This window comes from Astyanax mexicanus, chromosome 16 (genome assembly GCF_023375975.1).
Source record: "Astyanax mexicanus isolate ESR-SI-001 chromosome 16, AstMex3_surface, whole genome shotgun sequence".
Classification (NCBI taxonomy): domain Eukaryota; kingdom Metazoa; phylum Chordata; class Actinopteri; order Characiformes; family Acestrorhamphidae; genus Astyanax; species Astyanax mexicanus.
The window spans coordinates 38,513,265-38,538,433 of NC_064423.1; the positions used below are offsets into that span (position 1 = coordinate 38,513,265).

General features: G+C 39.6%; 1 protein-coding gene across 2 annotated transcripts; it reads left to right on the top strand.

Moving 5' to 3' along the window:
* The first annotated feature begins 276 nt into the window (after window positions 1–276).
* Window positions 277–24,847, top strand: znf821 (zinc finger protein 821). Of its 2 annotated transcripts, none has more exons than XM_022670093.2 (6): window positions 277–788; window positions 12,816–12,947; window positions 13,085–13,191; window positions 16,303–16,401; window positions 17,647–17,813; window positions 19,988–24,847. In XM_022670093.2, exons 2-6 carry the CDS (start codon window positions 12,827–12,829, stop codon window positions 20,841–20,843), a joined length of 1,350 nt encoding a protein of 449 aa, XP_022525814.2. In that variant the 5' UTR covers window positions 277–788; window positions 12,816–12,826; the 3' UTR covers window positions 20,844–24,847. The 2 variants fall into 2 exon arrangements, with proteins under 2 accessions (XP_022525814.2, XP_022525813.2); XM_022670092.2 differs by having other exon boundaries at window positions 277–775.
* Window positions 24,848–25,169: the final 322 nt, after the last annotated feature.

Below are 25,169 nucleotides of genomic sequence, written 5' to 3' on the forward strand. Positions count from 1 at the left end.
ACGTAATTATGACTTAGTATTTTGTAATTATGACTTACCATCTTGTAATTATGACTTAACGCTTGTAATTATGACTTAGTATCTTGTAATTATGATTTACCATCTCATAATTATTCCCAAGTTTCCCAAGTAGCTTAAAAAGGTTTACATCAAAGACAGTTTTTATTTTTGTATATAATTTTTCTTTTATTAAACTTTTATTGTGTATTTCCCACAATGCTTTGCACCCCCTCCCCTCCCCTCAGAGGGCTGGGCTGGCAGCTTCAGTCATTGGGCAGCCCTCTCTGCGTGGCTGCGCTCAGTCTGCGCAGTGTTTCAGAGACGGACGCTGCGGCGTAAACACCGCGGAGCTTAGCGGGGAGCAGCAGCAGCCCCTCCATCAGCAGCGCTGCCGGTCCGCCGGTCCCCCGTTCCCGGTACTTTCTTCCGCCCGCTGCCGCTTTAAGGCGCTGTAGCTCGGGCTGTACCGCCTTAATAATGTCGGTGTCAATCTGGCACGACGCTGAGCCCGAGAAGTGTCCCGTTTTAGCTCAGAGCTAACGATCGCTATGTGACTGAATGGAGGGAGCCGGACCGCGCTGGCGTTAGTTAGCGGAGCTTCTACTCAGCCGTGCCCGGGAGGAACGTCACCATCCCCGGCCTCGCCGCTGCTACTGTCCCCTGCTTCCCCTGCTCCAGCTGCCCGTCCAAACAAGCAGGATTTATGGAATCCATCCGGGAGAGGGGAGCAATAATATGTCAAGACGAAAACAGACCAACCCTTTCAAAGTGAATTGTAGGTATCGCAGGTATTGTATACGCTATTTAATCGATTAATTGGATTGATTATTGGCTTTTTTTTTATTAATTTACCGGTCTGCATAAGTCTGCAGAGTCGCTCGCAATGGGGAGAAACACTGGGATTGTGTTTACTCTCCTTTACACTAGAAAACCTATCAAATCCAGGTCCGGAAAGTAAAAATCCACCACGGGATTGTGGTCCTGCTCTGTTGGGCAGCTCTACCGCGGTGCAGCGCTACGGAGGGTAGCTATAAAATCCTGGAGTGGATTTTTATTTTGAGTTTTTTTTTATGTTTTAAGGTGATTAATCATTATTCTCAGGTGATAAATCATTCTTTTTTAGATATTCTATCATGAGATGCTACTTTATTTTTTAACATTATCTCATTATTTTGATGTACCCATTCAGTAATTTGAGATATCGTCTTATTTTAAGATGCTAAATCATTATTTAAGATGTTAAATCATTATTTTGAGAGGTTAAGTAGTTGCTTTTAGATGCTACATCATATTTATATGCAGATTCATTATTTTGAGACATTGTCTCATTATTTGTAGATGCTACATTATTATTTTGAGAGGTTAAATAATTCAGAATCATTACTTTCAGATGCTAAAGAATTATTTTGAGACGTTTGTCTCATTATTTTGAGAATCTATGTCTTAATTTTTAGAACGTATTATTTTGAGATGGTAAGTCGTTATTTTTGCTGCTTGATTTTAGAAGGCATTATTTTGAGATATGCTGAACAAAAATATCTAAATGTATTTTTTTTTTACCAATATCGTACAGCCCTAGTTAAAAATTAGAAGATTTCATGCACCAGTGATATAAACTACTGTAAATAGTTAATAAAAGAGATTTTACATTAATTGAATCACAGATAATTATCCACACACACTGTAGTAGTTTAGATGTAAAAAATGTAGTGTTGATGTAGTGTTGTACTCTGTCCTTAATAGTGAAATCCTATATTTTATGTTATGTCATTTTTTATCTGAAATATATTGTGATATATTAAATCGTAAGCCCTGTAAAGTTAGTTATAGCTATTATGTTATAATAGTTTGCTGGCTGGAGGGATGCTTTCTGTCTGTGTTACTGAACTTACAGACACCCACACATCATCCCTATATTACATCTGCAGTTTAGCCTATCCTTCATTTTTTGTTGTCAGACATTTCTCTCTCAGACTGTTTCTTCTAAATAACATGTCACAAAGCATTCCTGCTGTTTTGAATGTGAAATTTGGCTAACAAACCTCTGGTCCAGCGGATCAGGTGAAGTGTCTCTCTGTACTTGCATAGAGAGAGAGAGAGAGAGAGAGAGAGAAAGGATATGTGAGCAGTGTATTTTCTTATTATTCTCTTTTACTAGGGGTGTAGTAAGAAAATATCCTGTCGTATTGCAAAATTCTGATTGCAATACTGTATCGAGCTTCAAATTAATACAATACTAAAATTTACAATAATTGGTGTCAGACAGTGGTTCATGTGGTTAGAGTTGTGATTAATCCCAGCCCACTAGATCACAGTGTTGTTGGGTTTTACTCTTCTGATTGGATAAAAACTAAACTTTTCTTATTAGAATAGGGTATGTTTTATACTATGACAGTTCATTTTTACGTTTGATTTAAGCATTTAGCCTTGCTTTTGCTTTCTACAGTATTACAATATATTGCAATATATTAAGTCGTAACGCCTGTATCGAAATCTTGTTTTTAGTTCTTGCCAATACACAGCTCTATCTCTCACAGTGTTGTGAGTAGGGCTGCATCGATTAGTCAATATAATCGCCAATATCTATTAAATAATTGGCAACTCCAAGTTTCATTTTTGCCTACTTACACTTTTATTTGTGTTATTTAATTAATGTATTTCATTGTTTATTGCGATTACTTGTAGTAATGTTACAAATACAGGCTTTATTTTGCAATGAGAATTTATTTTATATTTTATTTTATAATAAGGTAGAGACTGGACAACAGGTTGATTTTCACAGCTGTGCAGGTTTAAGCAGGGGAGGTAAAACATGCACTGGAACAGGAAGCAGAGACAGAAGGCATGGTAGAAATGTTTGTTTAATAATTGTAAAAATAATCATCAGATTATCATTAGTAACATCCCTGGTTGTAAGACATACAGAACACATAATTACTAAATATGAATTTTTGCATTTTTAAAATAGCCTTTCTGGTATGTGTCCACTGGCACTTAAGCTTTGATGAACCCTATTTGTTTCAATAGAGAGAGCTGTCGCATGTTGTGGTTCATGCTGGGTTGTGTTGAACTCAACCCCGCCTTCCTGTGAAAAAGTTCAGCAGGACTCAACTTTATTCAAATGAATCTGGCTGCAGTGCTGCGTCCAGCCAATCAGGGAATAGCAAGCTGCACACATACATACCTCACACATGCAGAGCAGGCCCCTTTCAACCACAAAAAGAAGCTGAAAACAGTGTAATATGGGTTTATAGAACTATAGATTACAGTGAGTACATATAGTACTCCTATATAGCTCTCAGAAGTGGGTAGTTGTGGGTGTCCACAACTAAACACAGCAGCCAGACTTTTCCAGGTTATTCTTTTTTTTATTTATACATTTTCTACCACAGCTGTATACCCCCTATTACTAGTGATACCACAACACAAGGAGAGTGAAGACTAGCACACGCCTCCTCCGATATATGTGAAGTCAGACTCCGCCTCTTTTCAAACTGCTGCTGATGCAGCATTGCCCAGTAGCATCACAGTCATCTTACCACAACCATATATGGAGTGATGACAGAATCATGGTTCATAGTTCAGCTATGCTTCTATACTGCTTTTATTGTGGATGATTATGAAGCTTACTGCCAATGAAGACCCCAAAAATAGTGTCTCAAAAAATAGAATATTCTCTAAGACCAATTGATTCTTTTGGCAGTGTGGGCAATGTACCAAGTCCTGCTGGAAAATGAAATCTGCATCTTCATAAAAGTTGTCAGTAGCAGAGGGAAGCTGTAAGATATGAAGTGCTGTAAGATTTTGCAGGAAAACAAAACTGCACTGACTTTAGGCTTGATAATAAAACACAGTGGATCAACACCAGCAGATGACATGTCTCTCCAAACCATCACTGATTGGTGGAATCTTCACACTAGACCTCGAGCAGTTTGGACTGTGTGTCTCTCCACTCTTCCTCCAGACTCTGCTCCCTTGATTTACAAATGAAATGTAAAATTTACTGATGATCAGTGATGGTTTGGAGAGACATGTCATCTGCTGGTGTTGGTTGAATTACTGAAATAAAGTAACTTCTCAATGAAAGTAATTTTTTAAAGATGCATCTGTAGCTAAATTAGTTTGGTCTCCAACATTTAGCCATTCGTATTTGCATTCCACATTTTAGCTAAATGTTTCTGGTCATCAATATTTAACCAGTAGTTTCTTTCTTATTAAAACCCTCCTAAATGGTCTTCGAGGAACAGTGATAGCAACCAACACCTGTAGCACAGAAACAGAAACAGAGCTGAAGTTCTGCTCACCGTCTCTGAGGGAACTGCATTGACCAGTTTTGTAATTGAAGGTTGTGCAGAGTGTTGAGGTGTTTATTGCCTGTTAGACTCTCGGAATCGGATGACTGGGATTATCCGATGTCCTGGCCTTTCACCATCACTCCCATCACCGCTCTCATCACCCTGAGAAAGTAGAGCACTCGCCAACAGACATGGGCCCCTCACGACACCCCCACCCCCCACTCACCCAGCCGGCCGTCCAGCCAAATGTTTCCTGTCGGGCAGTCTGTCTGTCTGTCTGTCTGTTCGGGTCTGGGTCCTTTTTTCCCTTTATTTTGGTTTGTCTGGTTTGGTGGGAGGGTTGAGTGTGTGTGTGTCTGGTTGTGTGTGTGGGGGGTGGGGGGGTGTATGGGTTATACACACCCCCTTGCTTGGTTTGTGTTTGAGTTAAGTTTTGTTGGTATTCTACCCCTCTTTTATTCTTTAAATCAAAGCTTGTAAATACAGCTCTGTTCTGTATCTCAATGTTTTTGGTTTCCAACATTTCACCTGATGTTTTTACTCTCCAAATTTTAGCTAAATCTATTTTGCCTTCAACATTTAGCTCAACATTTTTGTTCTCAACCATTTAGCTCAATGTTTTTGGTCGCCAATGTTTGGCTTAGAGTTTTTGGCTGCCAAAATATTAGCTCAATGTTTTTGTTCTCCACCCTTTAGCTTAATGTTTTTGGTTTCCAGTATTTAGCCAAATGTTTGTGGTCTCTAACATTTAGCCAATGGTTTTGCTCGCCAAATTTTTTGCTCTGCAACATTTTAGCCAATGTTTTTAGTCCCCAAAGGTTTACTCAATATTTTTGGTCTCCAACATTTAGCTCAATGTTTTTGTTCGCCAATGTTATCTACATCTTTTAGCCAAATGTTTTTGTTCTCCATCATTTAGCCAATGGTTTAGGTCTTCAATGTTTAGCTCACCATTTAATCCAATGATTTAGCTAAATATTTTTGGGCTCCAATGTTATCTAAATCTTTTTGCTCTCCACTATTTAGCCAATATTTTTGGTCCCCTACATTTATGCAAATGGTTTCTGTCTCCAACATTTAGCAATTTTTTTTTTTTAATCAAATCTTAATGTTTTTGGTTTTCGACTATTAGCTTACTGTTTTTGGTTTCCAGCATTTATTGTTTGAGTTAAGTTTTGTTGGTTTTCTCCCCCTTTTTTTTCCTTTTGTCTGTTTTTGTTTTTTTTTTTTACCTCCCCCCATCGTCTGCCAGCCTTCACTGATTCTTTCGTGTGTGTGTGTGTGTGTGTAGGCTGATGAGTTTGTCTCTTTGTCTGGATTCAGACAGACACTGCGTCACCTCCTGCCTACAGTCACACAGACTGAGAGATAACATCAGAGTGGCAGAGCGAGAGAGAGAGAGAGGGAAGGAAGGAGGAGAGAGAGAGAGAGAGATAGATAGAGAGAGAGAGAGAGAGAGAGAGAGAGAGAGAGAAAGACAGATAGATAGATAGATTGAGTGTGTGAGAGAGACAGATGTACAGACAGAGCCTGGCAGTGGGGGATGGGCATCCCTCACATCAATCACCGGCTGCTTGCAGTAGAGCCAGTCTGTTGTGGCAGTTCAGAGTTGTGAACAGGCAGAACTCACCCCCCAATGCAAATCAGACCCCATCAAACCCTCAGTTTAATGGGCTCAGACACATAGTGAGTGGGGTCTGACGGATTGGTGGAGGAAGGGAAGGTAGAACTTTGAGGAACAGTGTCTACTGATCACTGGGATAACATTCCACTGAAAACCTGAATGTTTACAGCAGAGATAACAGATCACATTATCTACAGTTTGATTAGATCAGATACGGGGGTAGGGGGGGTCTTCACACTGACACAGCAAAAAGAGAAGAGGAAAAAAGTGCCTGAAAATGTTTTAAAGGGAAATAATAATAAATATAATAATAATAACAATATTTAATCCATACCTCATCCATAAGTATTGGAATAGTGAGGCCAACCCCCTCATTTTTGTTGTAGACTGAAAACATTTGGGTTTGACATTAAAAGATAGCGAAAAGAAGAATCAGTTTTCTATGGGGACACTCTTACAGTCTAAAAACATGGTAAATTGGATACTCTAAAATTGTCCAGAATGAAATTAATACTCTAAATAGATCTAGTGTGTATGTGTGCGGTATGTATGCAAGTTTGTGTGTGTGTAAATGTATGTATGACTGTGTGTCCAGATCCTGGGTAAATGCTATAGTGCCCGATGCCGTCCTCCAGGTGGATGGTTGTTTCTGGTTGAGAGTACGCTGTGCGCTATTGGCTGTTGCTTCTCACCGGTGTGTGGATGATTGCTGAGTATATTGTAAATTGTAAAGCGTCCTTGTGTTTCTAGAAAGGTGCTTTATAAATGTAACTTCATTCATACACAAGAAGAGATATGAGACAAAAGATCAACATTTCTTCTATTCTTTTATTTCCATGTATTTTCATCTGGATGTGATACACAGTTTAGAAGGTAGCACCTTCTGTCTGAACCCACCCATTTTTCTTGTGAGCAAAAGTATTAGGACATGAGTTGAATGTCTATATGCTCAGTTTCAGATTAGTTTTTTTATCTGTGCAGATTCTGCATTTATAGATAGAGGTGTAATGAGGGTCTATGAATAAAAAACCAAGCAATTGTGAAGCTGAGAGAAATTGGAAAATCAATCAGGGTCTTTAGAGCACAAATATTTGCCATAACCAGTATAATCGTTTGTACTGAATGCCTTGAAGAAGAAAGTCATCACTGGTGTACTAAGTAACAGATGTCAAACAAGTAGACCGAGGAAAGCCACAGCAGTTGATATTAGAGGCCGACCGATCGATCGGCCAGCCGATTTAATCGGCCGATTTTTGTTATTTTTTTATCAATCGGCATCGGCCGATTTTCTTATTTGGCCGCGCCGATTTTAATCCGGCACATCTGCGGGCAGCTACTTGGAACGCAGCGCAAGGTTTCAAGAGTGAGCAAGACTTTCAACGGGTAAGGCATCCATTTTTACAATCCAGTGTCCCAAAGTCTATATTTTCTCTCATGATTAGTAATCTGTGATGTTGCTTCATTTACTGAAAAAGAATAGAATTTCAACTGCATCTGTGTTGTAGCATTTCTCTCCAAACGAAACTATGCTTAGCGTTGATGGCAGGAGTGCATTTGGAATGCGCCCTGACTATGCAAGGCAAGCCCTATCTATAAGCTCTAGTATAAAATAACTGCCGTCTCTTCTTCAGAAACGAAAATCTAAGTAAATAAAATCAAATTAACACTTGATATTTTCAGTATTTAAATTATTTTTAGACGAAATGAAAAAGGGCAGGACTAAAACTGTTTAAGGATATTCGCAGCATCAGCTGCCCTGAAATAATAATTACTGGTTAGTCAGGATTATTAGAGGACTGTACTTCTCCTTATATATAAATAAGCTTTATTGTAAACGAATTAATAAAACAAATAGTTTCTAAAATAATGGAGTTAAAATAAAACATCTCTTTTTCCTTCACTACAAACAGACATTAAATCATGCCGCCTCCTGCTGTTCTGCTGTAAAACTCACCCGTTTAAAGCGGGTTGCGCTGTTAGATATTAAATGAAACGATGAGCAGAATTTTCTGTTTTGTCGGGTTCTACTTTAGAACCCCCTCCAGACTTTTCTGATAAAAGCTCATTTTATCCTGAACCTATAAAGTCCGCGCTCTTCAGCTTTCTCAACTCATTTTCCGCTCACGCACCGAACCTCCAGTACAGCTGATGAGACGCGTTTCTCTGGCTAAGGAGCTCATTTGAAGAAGAAAAAAAAACAGATAAAGCTATATTTAAATTACAGCACCTGTCTGTTTTTGCATTATTTATAATTTTATTCTTAATTTAAACGTCACCCATTTTTGTAAAATAATAGCTGCAGTCCTAATGTGAACATTTTATAACATTGTCCTCCGATGTCCATTCGTTTTCAACTGCATGGAGTTGAAGAAGAAATGAGCTTTGCCGTTTTGGAGTAACTATCTAAAGTTGTCACATTATGGAAGTCTTCTTGCACTCTGTTAAACATATTAAAATGAATAATTAATAGACTAACAGACTGCAACAAGTCATACATTTGTTAATTAGTAGGCCCCTACAGTAAATTTTATATAATAGCCAACATAATATTTCTACTATAAACATGAATATATAGTGTATATAGAACATATGTTATATAATGAATAAAATAAAATGTTATGGATAATACAATCTAAATAAAATTAATATATTTTTTATTAACATATAGTGATATAGTAACATTAAAGTCACTATAAAATGCTAACCTTATTTTCAATAAATTGTGTGAAGTTTACAACTGTTGTGCCTCCTCTTACTAGTATGATTTTAAGCATGCCAAATAAATATAATACGATAGCATATCGGCCCTAAAAATCGGCAGGTCACATCGGCCATCGGCTGACTCTGACCACTAATGATCGGTATCGGCATCGGCCTTAGAAAAACCCATATCGGTCGGTCTCTAGTTGATATCAGAAACTTTGTGCATTCTGTAAAAAAAGACTATTGAACAACTGTTGGTGACTATAGCAACAACCATCTGTATATGCTTCCATCCGAAATGCTTGAAGCAGAAACTAAGCTTAAAACTACAACAAGCATCCGGTCCATCCGTCCGATATAAATAAGAAATGCTGTAACCTCAAGATAAGTATCTGACTTACTACAGTGGTCAAATAATATATACATCAATATATAAATACAAACAGTACAAAACTATACATATACCTTAACTGAATATAAGAGGTAGTGCATTAATACAGAATAAATAAGGTAAAAGCAGATACAACAATACTGAATATAAAAAAGTATTGTATTGAAGTAAAACTAAGCTTTATAGTGTTTTAGTCTAACACACACTAGCCACACAGTAAAACACAACAGAGTTTGATTTTAAATGATATTCATTATTGTTACATTCCTATAATCAGGTATATGATCACTACTGATTTGTTCTATTTTAAAAACTGTATTGTAAACTATAAGGGGAACATGACCGGCAGTATAATTCATGTGCGAGTCACCTCTTCTCTCTGAGAGTGTTATTAAGAAGAGAAAGTCAGGGTAATTAAGCGTAATTAGGTTTTAGAGTGGTGCTGCGAGTCTGTAGGCTGTATGGTAGTGTTGCTGTAATGAGATGCGCACTGGTTTCGGAGGAGCAGGTCTGTGTGGGCGGACTGGAGCTTCTGGAGGAGCTGATTTCTCAGTCGAGCGAGTCGAGGCACTGACTCGCAGGCGGCAGCGCCAGCCTGCTTCCTTTAGAGCTGCAGTGAAGAGTGTGAATTTACTTGTGTGTAATATATGTGTCTAAATATGTGTTAATGCACATACAGTAATTTATATGGAAAGAAGTATTGGATTTTGGAATTGAATCCAGGGTATTAAAGAGTTTATCCTGCTTTTGTTGGACTATACTCTACTGTATAATCCATATATAAAATATATATATATATATATATTTTTTTTTTTTTATATAATAATTTTAGATTTAATTTTTATCCCATTTTCTCCCCAGTTTACACAGCCATATACCCAACCCACTCATTAGGGTTCCCCTTATCACTAGCAATGCAACATCAGGAGGATGAAGTATAGCACATGCCTCCTTCGACACGTGAAATCAGACGGAGGAAAGCGCAGCGACTCGGTTCTGATACATCAGCTCACAGACGCAGCCTTGTGCTGATCCACATCACCCAAGGAGTGATGAGGGGAGAGAGCGCCATCTACTGTACCCACACAGAGAGAGCAAGGCCGATTGTGCCCTCTCTCGGGGCTCTGGCAGCTGATGACAAACTGCATGAACAGGATTTGAACCATAGGGGCAGCGTTTTAGCCTGCTGGACCACCCGGAGCCCAAACTTACACGTAAAATATTAGTTTTGCTAGTTGATTAACAAGTTGATGCTCAGTGCTTAGCTACTTGTTCAGGAACAAGTTAGCAGCTTGGCAGGCGTCCGTCTTGTAGTCCTTCTGGGGACTCAGTATATTGCAAGACAATTCTAATTACACAATATTTCATGGCATCTGTGCTACTGAAGAGGATTAAATACTCCTAAATTTAGTTTCACAGAATTCCACAACCAATATACTTCACTGCATGTTTACCCTATTAATTTGTTTATAGCGCCACCATCTGGAGTAATAAAGCAGTAATTTTAGTAAGTTAAATGGGGGGTTCTAGGGAGTTTAAGGCACCTATCTATAACTGACTCCATGAATGGATAATGTATCGCAAATAAAAGAGCTTTGATATATGGCAATATCAATATTTTGTCCCACCCCCTTTTAACAGATGCCTAAAAGCATAAGTAACTTGTTTTCTTAATATCTGATCACAACCCTGATCATTTTACGAGTTAGTACAGAAAATATAATACACACTGGTTCTTTGAAATAGTTAAATGCATTTGTTAGAAAGGATGTCCACTATCGTTGGGACGTTTATGCACATTTATGAGCGTGTTGTTGATGTATTATTGTCAGCAGTTTTGAGCGACATGTTTTGACAGGTTCTCTGGCCTGAGTTCTGCAGCTACAGTGCAGTATAGAATATGTCAGAGCTCAGATATTAATGTATGCAGAGCCTGGGGCTACGACGCAGGCGCTTCCTTCAGTACAGCAGAATCCTCACAAGCTGTACGATAGTGTGGGGAAATTATGCTGCATCCTGATTTTTCTTCCCTGATTTGGTCAGCAGAAGTGAGATGGAGCTCAGTACGAACTGAGCCCTGTTTCAGGGTTCTGTACTGTAAGCTGAATTGATGCTGTTGATGTCTTTTGATCTTCTGTTGCTTCAGGTTAGGCTGGGTTTTGCTAGTATAGGTCTACGGGCTAAAAAAAAAAATTACATTACGTTCATTTGCATGAAGTACTTTACACTAAATCGCTCTTAGATAAAGATAAATATCTTACCACCTCTATTTCTACCAGTTTCAGTCCCTTTCAGAGTGAGCTGTTTAAAGGTTCTGTCACTTTTATGCAAATAAGATAAGATGTTGCTGGCTACACTATGTTTATGCTGAGGATTTACCACATGTTAGCGTTAGCTTGTGCTAAATGGCGAAACGCAAACAAGCGAATTAATGCTTAACTGTGGCAGAAGCAAAAAAAAAGTTCTTATTTAAAAGTATTTACTTCATCTGCTGACTTGCCACGGACAGTAGATACAGATCCCACCCTCAGAAAAAGTCTGCTGTGTAATCCTGCTGTCTACTATCTGAGGTTCTCAACCAATTCTCAACCAACCAGCTAATAAATTCCCTGCAACATGATATAACTATTTTTATGAAATAAGTAAGACTGTATTGATATAACATGCATGAGTGATGTTATATTATAACTCCTTAGATATTGTTTCTAAGAGGGCAAACTTTCATGATGGTGTTATAAATAGAACATCTTCACTTTCTACTTTAGTCTGAATGTCTCAAAATTATTTATAGAACTTAGAAATAAATTTTAAAATATTGCTTTATAATAACACTATTCAATGCTTGAAAAATGTATTTAAAATCCTTGTGGTAGGTAGCCTTCAAATAAAGTATACTTTATTTTTATAATGTTCATTTCAATATCAAAAAGATATTGTATGAACCTAAATTAAAAATATGGTTCTGATATAAATTTAGACCGTTTCGTCTCCTTAGCCTACTTTTATATTAGAGAGTTACTCCAACAAAATCAGGACAAACCCTTTTTCATGCCACTAATTTCATAAGAAACACTAAAAAATTAGCAGGTGTCCCAATATTTTTGTCCGTATAGTAGGGCTGCACAATATATTGTTTAAGGATCATCATAGCGTTGTGTGCATGCGCAATAGTCACATCGCAGGACGTGCAATTAAAGCAAACGCGTCGTGTTGCAGTGATTTGATTATTGACAAAAGAAGTAGATACACAGTGCTCTCTCTGTGTCTGTGTAAGTGAAAGGCTGCTGCTGCCTGAGAATGGGGAGGTGGAGGAGTAAACATGACGTAATCGAATGGCCTCCATCCACATGTTTGGGCACGTGCTTGTGAACTTGAGCACGTGTTGAAAGCTGTGCACCTCAGTCCAGCACAGTTTTGTAGCACAGATATTTCCAGTTACAGCTGAATTCACGCTTTTAATCCCAGAAAAACACTTTTATGTACCTTTTTAAAAAGCCATTTAAATGCCTGATTAAAGGGCGGATTGCTGTTTTCCTCTGATTTTGAGAGCTCAGCGCTGACTCAGCTCTTGACCGGTCCGGACGCAAGACAGTACGCTGGTGGGGGTGGGGCTGGTGACGTCATGGGCCCTGCATTGTTCAATATTGCGATATATATTGTCAAAAAAAGTAATTTGCCATGTACTTTTTTCCCAATATCTTCAGCCCTACTGAATAGTGTATGTTATTAATACGCTAAGGGCATTCCACTTTGACTCTCTGTCATTGATTTAACCTCACATCGTATTCTCCTTCATCCGCAGGGCCGTTTCACATGACCGGGTTCTCTGGCCCACAGCACACTTCAGAGATGGAGGCTCGAAACGAGTTTGCAGAAAACCCAGCGTGCCACAGCAACGACTCCCCTGACCTCGACGAGCAGGACAACATAACCGGTCAGTCTCACAGCCGTAAACAGAACTTATTAATATGATTAGCTGCTGCTTATTATCAGAAAAGCTGGAGATGAATGAAAGGTCAGCTGTGGGGCGTGTAATCCGTGCTGTGGTAATGGAATGTTTCGTGTCTGCAGATGATAGCGACAGTGACCTGGATAAAGAGAACTCCTCCAGCTCATCAGTTGATGACAACATGACGAGTAGGGGGAGCCAGTGTTCCTTTCATGGAGACGTGAAGGAGGTGAGTCTAACTGTTATGGAGTAAGCCTTATCGAGTGGTCCAGCAGTCTAAAGCGTTCCCACTTTAAGGTAAAAAAGTCGCTGGTTCGAATCCTGGTCATGCAACTTTCCATCAGCTGCCGGAGCCCTGAGAATGCACAATTGGTCACTCCTAGGGTGATGTGGATTAGCACAAGGCTGCGTCTGTGAGCTGGTGTATCAGATCGGAGTCGCTGCGCTTTCCTCTGAGTGTACAGCTATCCAAAACTCTTCACATACTTCAAAAACAAATGGCAGAATGAATGGGACAGTAAAACATTTAACAAACTGTATGACATAGAGGAAAAAGTTGGACGAACCTACACTAGAATGGACAGTCGTCTACACCAAACCATCCTTACAAAATGTAGAATCCTCCATGTTGACGCACCAACATCTACTAACTAGAGAAGATGCTCCAACCTGTCATCTTGGTAAAGACAGACTTACTATAAAACACATTTTAATGAACTGCAAACCACTGCACTCAGATAGACTGAGTTTTTTTATGAAAGTGAGATGCAAAACTGCAGCACCTGAAAAAATCATACATTTTTAAATATAAAACATCTTTTATAATTGCTTTTGTATAATTTTTTTAATGACACAGTTTGAAGAACTGACTTAAGTACGGCCGTAAAAATGACCCTAGTATGTCGGCTATGACCCTAGTGTGTTAAAAACCTACTCAACCATTCCTCCGAGTGTTAGCACTGTGATGTTACTCGGCAATGCTACATCAACAGCAGTTTTAAAATATAGAGTCTGACTTCATATGTGTTGGAGGAGGCATGTGCTAATCTTCACCCTTCTTGTGTCTATGAAATTAAACTGCAAAGGCCCTTCACTTTGGAACAGCCATATTGGAAGGAGTGACCTCGGGTATAGCTTAGGATTTGGGGCGCAGCTTCTGTGCCAAAATATTTGTGGACACCCTTTTTAATAATCTACCTTTACTCGGCTACTTTAAGTTGCACCCATTGCTGACAAAGATGTGCAAATAAATGCACTCACGCAGCTTGTCTAGTCCCTGTACAGAAAAAAAGCATTGCCAATAGATTAAGACTCTCTGGGGCAGATAAATAAAGCTATGAAATTAATCTATTGGCACCATTCTTATTCTAATGCAAGGCGTGGGATAGGGATTTAAAGCTTTCTATTTCTTTAGCATTGAGCTGTGGAGTAATGTAACTGTGTTTTCTAGATTGTTGAATTGATGCTACGTCCAATACAATACTTTTGTATGGGATGATATGGGTTTGAGTTAGGGCTGCTTGTCACTTTGTCACTTTATGCAATTAAATCAAACATGTCATGTTGCAGTGATTTGATTGTTCACACAAGAAGTAGATACACAGCGCTGTCTCTGTGTCTGTGTGAGTGACAGCCTGCGGCTGCCTGAGAAGCACAAGGGGGCCAGGGGTGGAGTGAGGAGTAAACACGAGGTAACCGCATGGCCACATCCACATGGTTGGGCACGTGCTAGTTTGAGTGGTGAACATCCAACACCCTGACCTCGCCAAGACCTCCCTTGTCGAAGAATACAATAAAATATTCACTGCAGTGCTTTTAATTCTACGTAAAAGCTTTCTAGCCTAGACGATAGAGACAATTACTTCCACAAAAGCAGGATAAACTCTTTTTCATGCACTTGATTTAAGTAGAATCTATGAATGAGCAGATGTCTTATGACTTTTGTCCGTGTACAGTGTTGAATCAGAGCATTCTGGGCTTTTGTCAGGAGCTTTTGTGTGTAGTAAGAAATGTTCCCTGGTGGATATTTCTGAAGTGTGATTCATGCCTCTATGGCAACAGGGTACAAAGTGTCGGTACGACAGTCGGCGTGACTCACACAGACTGGTGGGATGTGCTCATATGCCACGCTGATGCCTCCTCACAGTCGTTGGCAGTTCCACTGGCCGTGAGCACAGATAGTGTATAGAGTCGTACACTGTTACTACCGTACTGTAAATTCACCAACTGATATATCCCACACACACCCACCCACGCCTCTACCATCAGCCTGCTCTTTCCATGTAGCTGAGCTCACTGCTTTTAATGCCAGACTGAAGGTTGGTGTTTGCTGTACCTACTGCGGTTTTAGACGTGGAATGGCGCAGGTGGCCTGGCACGTGCCAGCCGTAACGCGGCACCATTCGTATTACTTAATATTCATCCCTCTTCTGCAAACTATTCAAGCACAAAGCAAGAAGCTGCTCTTTCCTGCTCTGTAAAAACAAGGAACAATAGAAATAGACCACAATTTTAAATGGGACATATTGTGCAAACATCACTTTTTGCAGGCTTTTGTATTTCCAGTTGGATATCAACTGCTCTTAAACACTCCAAATGTGAGAAAATCCATCCATCTATCCAAACACAATAACTCCGCACTGCAATAAAATAAATTTACCTCACAAGCACTTTGGTAACAGCGCCAACTGAGGCCTCGGTAACCCAGGCCAGCGCAAGACAATACGGGGGTTTCCATTGTTTGGGTGATAGTTTTTCCTTAATGTTGAAGGATAATGAACAAATGAATGGCTGATTGACCTTAGCAGATCTACTACTACATAAAAAAAATAGAATATCAATAAAATGTGTAACTCATATTTTATAGATGTTTTTCACACTTACCCAAACGTCAGTGTCTCAGAAAATTAGAATATTATATAAGACCAATTGGTACTTTTGGCAGTACTGTGGGCAGTGTGCCAAATCCTGCTGGAAAATGAAATCCTCATCTCCATAAAAGTTGTCAGTAGCAGAGAGAAGAAGCATGAAGTGCTGTAAGATTTTGTGGGAAAACTAAACTGCACTGACTTTAGACTTGATAATAAAACACAGTGGATCAACACCAGCAGATGACAGACATGAATCTCCAAACCATCACTGATTGATGGAAACTTCACACTAGACCTCAAGCAGTTTGGACTGTGTGTCTCTCCACTCTTCCTCCAGACTCTGCTCCCTTGATTTACTTTAAATGAAATGTAAAATTTACTGATGATCAGTGATGGTTTGGAGAGACATGTCATCTGCTGGTGAACCTGTGTCTAACATCCTCTCTGTGTGTCTCTTTTGTGTCTATTAGGAGAGTGATGGACGGTCAGACATGGGAAGTAATTATATATGCCCCCTCTGCACCCTGGAGTTCAGCAGCCCGGAGCAGCTCATCGCACACGTCTACCAGGTGAGGACACGCCCACAAAGCTTCTTTATTTACAGCCACTCTAATTATTTTTACTTTATAATAAGCTGATATGATCCAGTAAAGAGCTTTAATTTCATCAGACAGTATTCTGTGATTAAGATGTCCTGAATATTCTTTTTAAAGTACAGTACAGGCTAAAAGTTTGGACACACCTTCTCTTTGTCAATGCGTTTTCTTTATTTTCATGACTATTTGAATTTCAGATTCTCACTGAAGGCATCAAAACTATGAATGAACACATGCGGAGTTTTATGTATCTAACAAACTAAAGGTGAAATAACTGAAAACATGTTTTATATTCTAGTTTCTTCAAAATAGCCACCCTTTGCTCTGATTACTGCTTTGCACACTCTTGGCATCATTCTCTCAATGAGCTTCAAGAGGTGGCCACCTGAAATGAAAAGTTTTCCAACAGTCTTGAAGGAAGGAGTTCCCAGAGGTGTTTATTAGCACTTGTTGTTCCTTTGCCTTCTTCACTCTGTGCTCCAGCTCACCCCAAACCTCAAATCTGGATTGGGTTCAGGTCCGGTGACTGTGGAGGGTCAGGTCATTTTTTGTAAAGTACATAAAACTCCACATGTGTTCATTCATAGTTTTGATGCTTCAGTGAGAATCTACAATGTAAATAGTCATGAAAATAAAGAAAACGCATTGAAAAAGAGAAGGCGTGTCCAAACTTTTGACCTGTACTGTGTATATATACATATGTTTATGTGTATATATGTAAGTAGCACCTCTTGCTTATAAGAATTTTTGTAATGTGTTTGAGAGCATCCTTTGTAAAGTAGTGAAGAGGTAGAGTTACAGGTATACAATGAATAGATCTAGTAATTTCAGTTATGGTGTAATGGTGTAAGATTATGAGAAGCAAACCTGCTCAAATAAGTAAAGAAACAAATACTTTAAGAAAAAATGTAGATCAGTCAAGGACTTTGAAAGTATTGTCAAGTGCAGTTGCAAAGACAATCAAAAACTTTATGATGGAACTGGCCCTCATCAGGAAGACCCCAGGAAAGTAAGGGTCACCTCTGTTGTACAGGATAAGTTCATTAGAGTTACCAGCCTCAAAAACCACAAGTTAAAACAAGTAGTTTTAAGTTACTACATGATTCCTTATGCGTTCCTTCATAATCTGGATCAATTCAGTGTTTAAACTGTTAAGCTGTTACTGTATATTATAAAGTTAAATTGACGTAAGCTAAATTAATACTGAAATCTGAACAGCACACGTCAGTGGTGGGCAGCAGTAAGAACTACGTGTGTCCGGTGTGTGGCCGCGCCCTCAGCTCGCCGGGTTCTCTCGGGCGCCACCTCCTCATTCATTCAGAAGACCGACTGTCCAACTGTGCTGTGTGTGGAGCTCGCTTCACTGACACCAGCAACTTCAACAGGTCTGTAGAGCACACTTACAGCCGTGAGTCATTTTTCACGAGTGTGAATCGATGTGGATCCAGGAAACCTCTAGACGAATACAGTGTTGAATCATTGAGAAGCTCACACACACAGACACACACACACACACACACACTCTCTCTTTATCATCGATCATGTGATTCTATCATCATCACCAAGACCTGACCAATCAGCTGGATAAGGAAACTGATGAGCCCTGAACTGATGATACACTATAAATGCATTTAGCTACAATATTTTAAGGCGAGATCTTCTTATAAGATCAGCTTGATCCCTTGATTCACTGATTAGCAAACCTGGTGAGTGTATCTACTGCTCTGACTAAATGACTAATTAAGCTTCATTATTGTTTATATAGAGTTAAATTTTCTGTGGTAATTGTGTATATAATAGTGAGATAATAATATAAGCAAAATAACAGGCAAAACAGGAGGGAGTGATTGAACAAAAGAACCCTTTTATATAGCAAAAGAAATCAAACCAAACCAAGGAAAATGTGGGGGAGATGAAAAAATATTTAAAAAAGGCAAATATTAAAGAACAGCAACAACAAAGAAATCCTGAAATCTATGAAAAACAATAGGGAAATAAATAAGAATTTGTTTTGTATGTGACGAATATTAGATAGAAAAGAGAAAAAATAGGTAGAGCGAAAGTAAATGAAGAAAGAAATATAAATGTGTGTGTAAGTTGGTAATTTCGTTTAACACACTCATATTGTCATTCTTTTCTGAATACAATCAAATTCTTACAGTGGAAAGCCTTCTAAAATGGACAATAGAGACAGTTACTCCAACAAAAACAGGATGAACTCCTTTTAATACCAGTGACTGAGCAGGTGTCTCAATACTTTTCTTTATATATAGTGTGTGTAGGGAGAAATGAGGACACAGGAGCTAGAAAATGAGGTCACTTTAGCATGAGGCAGCAAAAACGCACAGTGTGCTGTTTCAACACTGAGGGGTTGCCAGACATCCCCTTAAAAAAAAGAGGGCAAGTTTCACTGCAGTATCTCTGCTTTGCCATCAGCAGCCGGAGTCCGAGAGAATACAACTGGTCATGCTCCCTGTGGATAGTTACAGTAGGTGGCGCTTTCTCCCCACATCACTTCTAGTGTGATGTTGGTCAGCACAGGCATCTGTTAGCTGATATATATTACAGCTGAGGATCCGGCGCTTTCCTCTGAGTGTGTTGTGATGCTGCACTGATTGGTGGTAGCTGGTAAAGAGGCGGAGTCATTGTCCCATATAACCCTTTCACACATTGTGGTCACTACACATTGTCATTATTTTCTATGTACACAGGAGAGGAAATTAAACAGGTATGCATTTTTCACATACCCCCAAACTGCTAGAGGCGCTGTGGAGCGCTGTGTAGAACAGCACCGCTAAAGAAGCAGATAGAGCTCACTAGCTAATGCTAGCCAGTTAGTATAATAAGCTAATACACTAGAGTGACGACGGTAGCTAAGCTCTGTGGAGGCAAACGCTCGTCATGCTTTGTCCTGCCCGGGGAGAAATGAGAACACCATTTTATCTGTGGAGCTCCTGCTGCTGTTCCTCACTGTATGAGAGTTTTTATCAAAGTAAAATAAAAATAAAAAATACAGCAAACAACAACTATTCACTCAGAAAAGAGAGGAATGGAATTACACAGTTGATCCACAGCTCGGAAAAAACTTCCCCTCGTACCCAAGACAAGCCCATTGTGCTGTTAATAAAGCTGTCCACCTGTGTAGACACATGAAAAACTCTTAAAAGGGACATATTATGCAAAACACATTTTTTTTAAAGCATTAACTAGCTTGTTTGGGTGTTATTATTTAACACAAGCTCACACTAACGTGTGGTAATATAAAAAAGTGACTGATCCCTTAAACGGCAAGAATAGAGCTGATGAAATCTCTTTATGCGAGAGTAATTTTGTGCAAAGAACTTCATGAGCATGTTATAAACTATAGCTCATAGACCTATTCTTACTTGTGTTAATAGAGGTATAATATGTCTCCTTTAAGTGATTACATTTAAAATAATGCCTGAAAGAAAAATCCTGTTTCATATTGTCTTAATGAATGCATAAAAGGGTTAAAATGGGAGAACAATTGAGGGCAACTAGTGTAACTTTTTTATTTTCTTGTGTTTTCTTGTTTTAGAGAAAAGCTGAAAGATTTCCTCAACCCCAGTGACTTGGAGATCAGCAGCAGCGTAGAGCGAGCATGCTCCATGTCCCAGCATCTCTCCGCTGGTTCCATGCCCAACCATGGCTCCAGCCACGGCCACAGTCATGGCCACAACCACGGTGCCAACCATGGTGCCAGTCACAGTCCTAGCCATGGCCACAGCCCCGGCCCTGGCACCGCTCTGCCTCCACTCCAGGACAGCATCCTCTCCTCCGGCCCCTCCCTGCCCTCCCTCCCGGACGCTCTCAATCCCTCGCCCAGCCTCTCGCCTCTCCCAGACCTCCTTAACCCCATGCCCGTGTACCCGGCCGGCGTCCTGCTGGTGTGCAACAGCTGCATAGCCTACCAGCAGCTGGTGGGCAGCCAGTCGCCCACCATGAGGAAGTGGGCAGCGCGGCGGAGGAACGAGCCAGTGGAGGCTCGCATGCAGAGGCTGGAGCGAGAGCGAGTGGCCAAGAAGTCCAAGCGAGCGTGTGAGACGGCGGAGGAGCGCGAGCTGCGGCGTCTGCGGGACCGCGAGGCCAAGCGCATGCAGCGCATGCAGGAGTCGGACGAGCAGCGGGCGAGGAGGCTGCAGCGAGACCGCGAGGCCATGCGAGCTAAACGGGCCAACGAGACTCCCGAGAAGAGGCAGGCGCGACTGGTGCGCGAGAGGGAGGCCAAGCGGCTCAAGCGACGGCTGGAGAAGATCGATCCGTCGCTTAGAACACAAATCGAGCACGACCCGGCCGCCATGGCTGCTCTGACCGCTGATATGAACTTGTTCCAGTTCCCGTTCCCCATGCCCGTGCCCTCCATGGATAACGGGCTGTTTATGAAGCTGCCCTAGAAGCTCGATCAAACATACGGACGCTCGGAAGTTCGGGGACTTATATCGCTTGTTGCTGTTGAATATGGCGGGAATTATGGAAGCGGAAGCATTACAAGCGAAACTGCTCTATAGAACAGCTTGAGCTTGAGAAACATGTCTTTAACATAAACTCTAAACTCAAAAACTCTAAGCTTATTTATATAAGAAATTATACGATTACAAATTACAGCAGGGTAAAGAATGTTTGAACTGATTTCCTCTGATACGAACAAGAAGCATGTTGTTGTCATATGGAGATTTTTCTCATTCCAGTTTCAGGGCCTGAAAACGGACTATATTACAGTTCGAGCCCTTAAAGCAGTAAAACACTTCCGTAAAAATGGAGGGCCTCTACTATTTGCACAAGGAACTACAGTGAGAGGAGGGAGGGAGGAGACATGAGGGAGGGAGTCAGGCATATGTAGCCACGCCCCACATTCAGCCAGTCAGTCAATCTCATGGTTGTTCTAGTGTGTTTGGACTCCCTCCTCCTCCTCCTGCTGCTGGAACGCATCACTGGCTAGCTCAAATCCACGAATAAAACTACCTCGCCACAGGCCTTCTCTCAGTGCCCAGACAGACAACTGGCCTCTGCAGGGCTCATACAGGCCCACACATGGACTATATATATATATATATATATATATATATATATAAATTAATGAATATGTTCGTTATGCCAATTGACGCACTTGAACAACATTCGACGTACTCAACTTTCTACTTACACACTTTCTCTGCCAGTGCTGTCGTCATTTAAAGACGATAAACGGTTTCTTCTTGTAATTTCTTCCTTCGGTTTCGTTCTCTACCGACCAGACGCCCAGATAAAGTTGGCTGTTGTGCTGCTGAGTTCTTCAATTGGTTCCTACTGAAGTCCTCCGGCTCGCGGTACCTTCACTCCAGTCACGCTTCCAACACGATGCCTCCTCGGTGCTCGTCTGCAGAACAATACACAGCACAGGTTCATCACGTCACTCTCGTCCAGGCACTCAGGGATGCCGAGGGCCGCCAGTCGTCCTCCCAGCCTGAGAGCGAAACCATCAAACACACACTTTATTTTTGTCGTTCTTTCTTTCTTTCTTACCGGTCACATTGACCTCCTCCTCCTCCTCCTCTTCTTCGTTCTCCTTTGATTTTGCACATCTCTCTCACACTGCAGATTCCTCAGCTGAGCCAGGATATCAGTAAGGGTTTTTAATTTTTTTTAGTTTTTTTTTTTATTTGTTTTTGAGCGTTTGACCAACTCTCAGCCAACTCAGTCTCTTCCTCTGCTGTCGTCACTGTACTGTATTATTATTATTATTATTATAATTATTATATTATATAATATGTACATTATACCTCTCTTATACCAGTGGGGCCCTGCACCTCGCGACGCTAGCCGTTAACGTTGAGGCGTGTACGAAAATGAATGATAATGTTGCCTTTGTCACTGGAGAATTTTATTTTTTTTTTCTCTTCATTTATTTTGTTTTATGCTTTTGTATGGAAACAGGTATGATGATTTTTTTTGTTTAGGATCAGTATGATTGGTTTATTGATTTCTGTTAATAGGATTATTATACTATGGTGTAAAAACTAAAAAAAAAATAGAAGAGAACAAAAAGAACTGCATGAAAGATCTGATGAAAACAATCTGATTGACTGAATGTGGCTGAATATCAGTAATGGTATCAGGAAGAGATGACAGGTGAATATTATTTCCAATCGTTTTCCAATGAACTGGGCAAACTTGTGGAACCTCAATTTATTTTTACATTTACTGTAGTTGTATTTGATTGCAGGCATTAGTATAATCCTCAGATATTATTATTTTTTGTCTGCTCAACCTCTTTTCCAAACACATTCCAAAAAAAGGTTGGGAGGGAAATTAGTGTATTGTCTTGTAATACTGTTATTTTTGCTCACAAATGAGGTCTAGCATAATAGATTAATATCTGTATCTTCTTTTTTAACAGCCATCCATGCCTTTATATTTTGTGCAGCATGTGGTTTTACATTGTCTTGTTGAAAAAGACATGGAAACATCCCTGGAAACTGTGTGGTCCTTAATGCTTCATGTGTTGCTTTAACCCTTAAATTTGTGCTCCGGAGACACCATAGCATACAGTTCAAGTCAAAAGTTTGGCCACACTTTAAATTAGGTGTTTTTTTTCATCATTTTAAAATGTTCTGCACTGTAGATTAATGCTTAAGTCGTCCAAACTATGAAGAAAAACGAGGATCAAAATTAGTGTTTAACAAACCAGAATATATTTTATATTATTTAAAATAGCACTTCTTGCTTTTTGAGGTAGAGTCACCTGGAAATCAGGCTTTCAGTTAACAGCTGTGCTGAACTCATCAAGAGTTAATTACTTGAATTTCTTGTCTCTTAATAAAGTGTTTGAGAGCATCAGTTAAAGTAAAGTAGTGAAGAGGTAGAGTTACAGGTATACAGTGAATAACTCTATTTAAATAATGTTCTAATCCAGATTATGAGAAGCAAGAACTTTTCAACTAAGCAAAGAAAAAAATACTTTAGGAAACAAAGGTCAGTCAATCTGAAACATTTCAAGAACTTTTAAAAGTATCCTTGCAGCTGCAAAGACCATCAAAAACGTTGATTCTAATTATGAAACTGGCACTTATCAGGACCGCCCCAGGAAAGTAAAAAGGAAGAGCAAGAGTTTCCGCTGTTGTACAGGATAAGTTCATCAAAATTACCCCAGATAAGAATAAGAGCACCTAAATGCTTTACAGAGTATTTTGGTTTGTTTACACTTTTTTAAGTTTTAAGTGAGTTGCTGGAATGGATGTATGTTAACATCAAGTGAAATGAAGTTGAGCAGATAAATACATTAAATATTTAGGGTTAAAACTGCCTGCAATCAAACTAAAGTCAAAATAAATAAAATAGTAGCAAAATACTGATTTATTTTTTTCTATAATTTTCAGATTTGTTGGATTTTCTGTGGTTGGATTTGACGACAGGCAATTTAAGGTCAATAATTGTAATAATAACTGAGCGTACATGTTTATGATGTACAGTAAATGCTGTTTACACTCGTTTTACACAATTTTAGCCCCAATTTTCAGTGTCTAACTTAGGACAAACAGACATTTTGACGTCTTGTGGCGTCTTTTCAGTGACGCCCACGACACACCAGTCGAGAGTACCTCTTGAAAACAGGGTAAGCTATTAGATTGTACTTTACTGTAGGCTTTGTTTCATTTCTGTTCATTTGTGTTCATTCCATTTAGTTATAGAGTAGTTATAGTTCTTCATTCTAGATATTTATTGTTATAATATGACTGACATGCTACTCGACATTAAGGTTTACAAAGGTGTAACGATTTGTTCCACGTTATCTTTATTAATCTTTATTAATACCTCTTCAAAAGTTAACAGACGAACTCTGCGGGACTGAAGCGGCAATGTTACTACAGGCGTACTGGACACAGGTTTCTTGTTTGAGCCATTTTTACACGTTTTCCAGGAGGAAATACTCATTTCAGATGGAGCTACAGTGTGTGTATGATTTGAATACGGCTCAAACAGGTCACGGGTGGCTTGAATCACTATGCAAAGATCTGTTCTCTTCAGCTACTATTGGACACTTTCTATCTTTACTATGCAGATAATGTGAACGGAAACGGGCTGGAATTCAGCAGAACTCACAACTCAGGCTTTTCACTGTAGAGAACCAGGGCTGGCATTCGCAAAGCAGCACAGAACGGGATTTAAAAATCGTGGGTCGATTCCCATGACTTTTGCCCTGTCACATGACCTGTGGGATATGTGGGTGGGGTCTCCTGCATTGAATGAGGATGTAAAATCTGGATTTTGGTTCACGCTGACAGTTCTAGACAGTAGGGGTGGGCGATATGGCTCTAAAATAATATCACGATTTGTCATAAATACGCAACTTTAACAAAATGAAAATTACATTTTATTATTGCATATTCAATATAATATGGCACACCTCTAACTGAGATAATATATATATATATATATATATATATATATATATATATATATATATATATATATATATATAAGAATTTTATCAGATAGTTCAGGTAAATTTCTGGTGTATTGCTATCTTGGAAACGGAAAACACAGGTTTTCTCCACTGAGTGAATACAACCTAGACAGACGTCAACAGTCCTGTTTATTGCTATCTTGGCAGTGAAGTATTAAAAAAATACATTCTGATCATGTGAAAAAAATATTAAGACTAATAATTATTTAGATATTTTGTCAGACAAAATTGTTCAGTAGAAGCTAATTTTACACTGGTATTACAGTATATGTTGGTT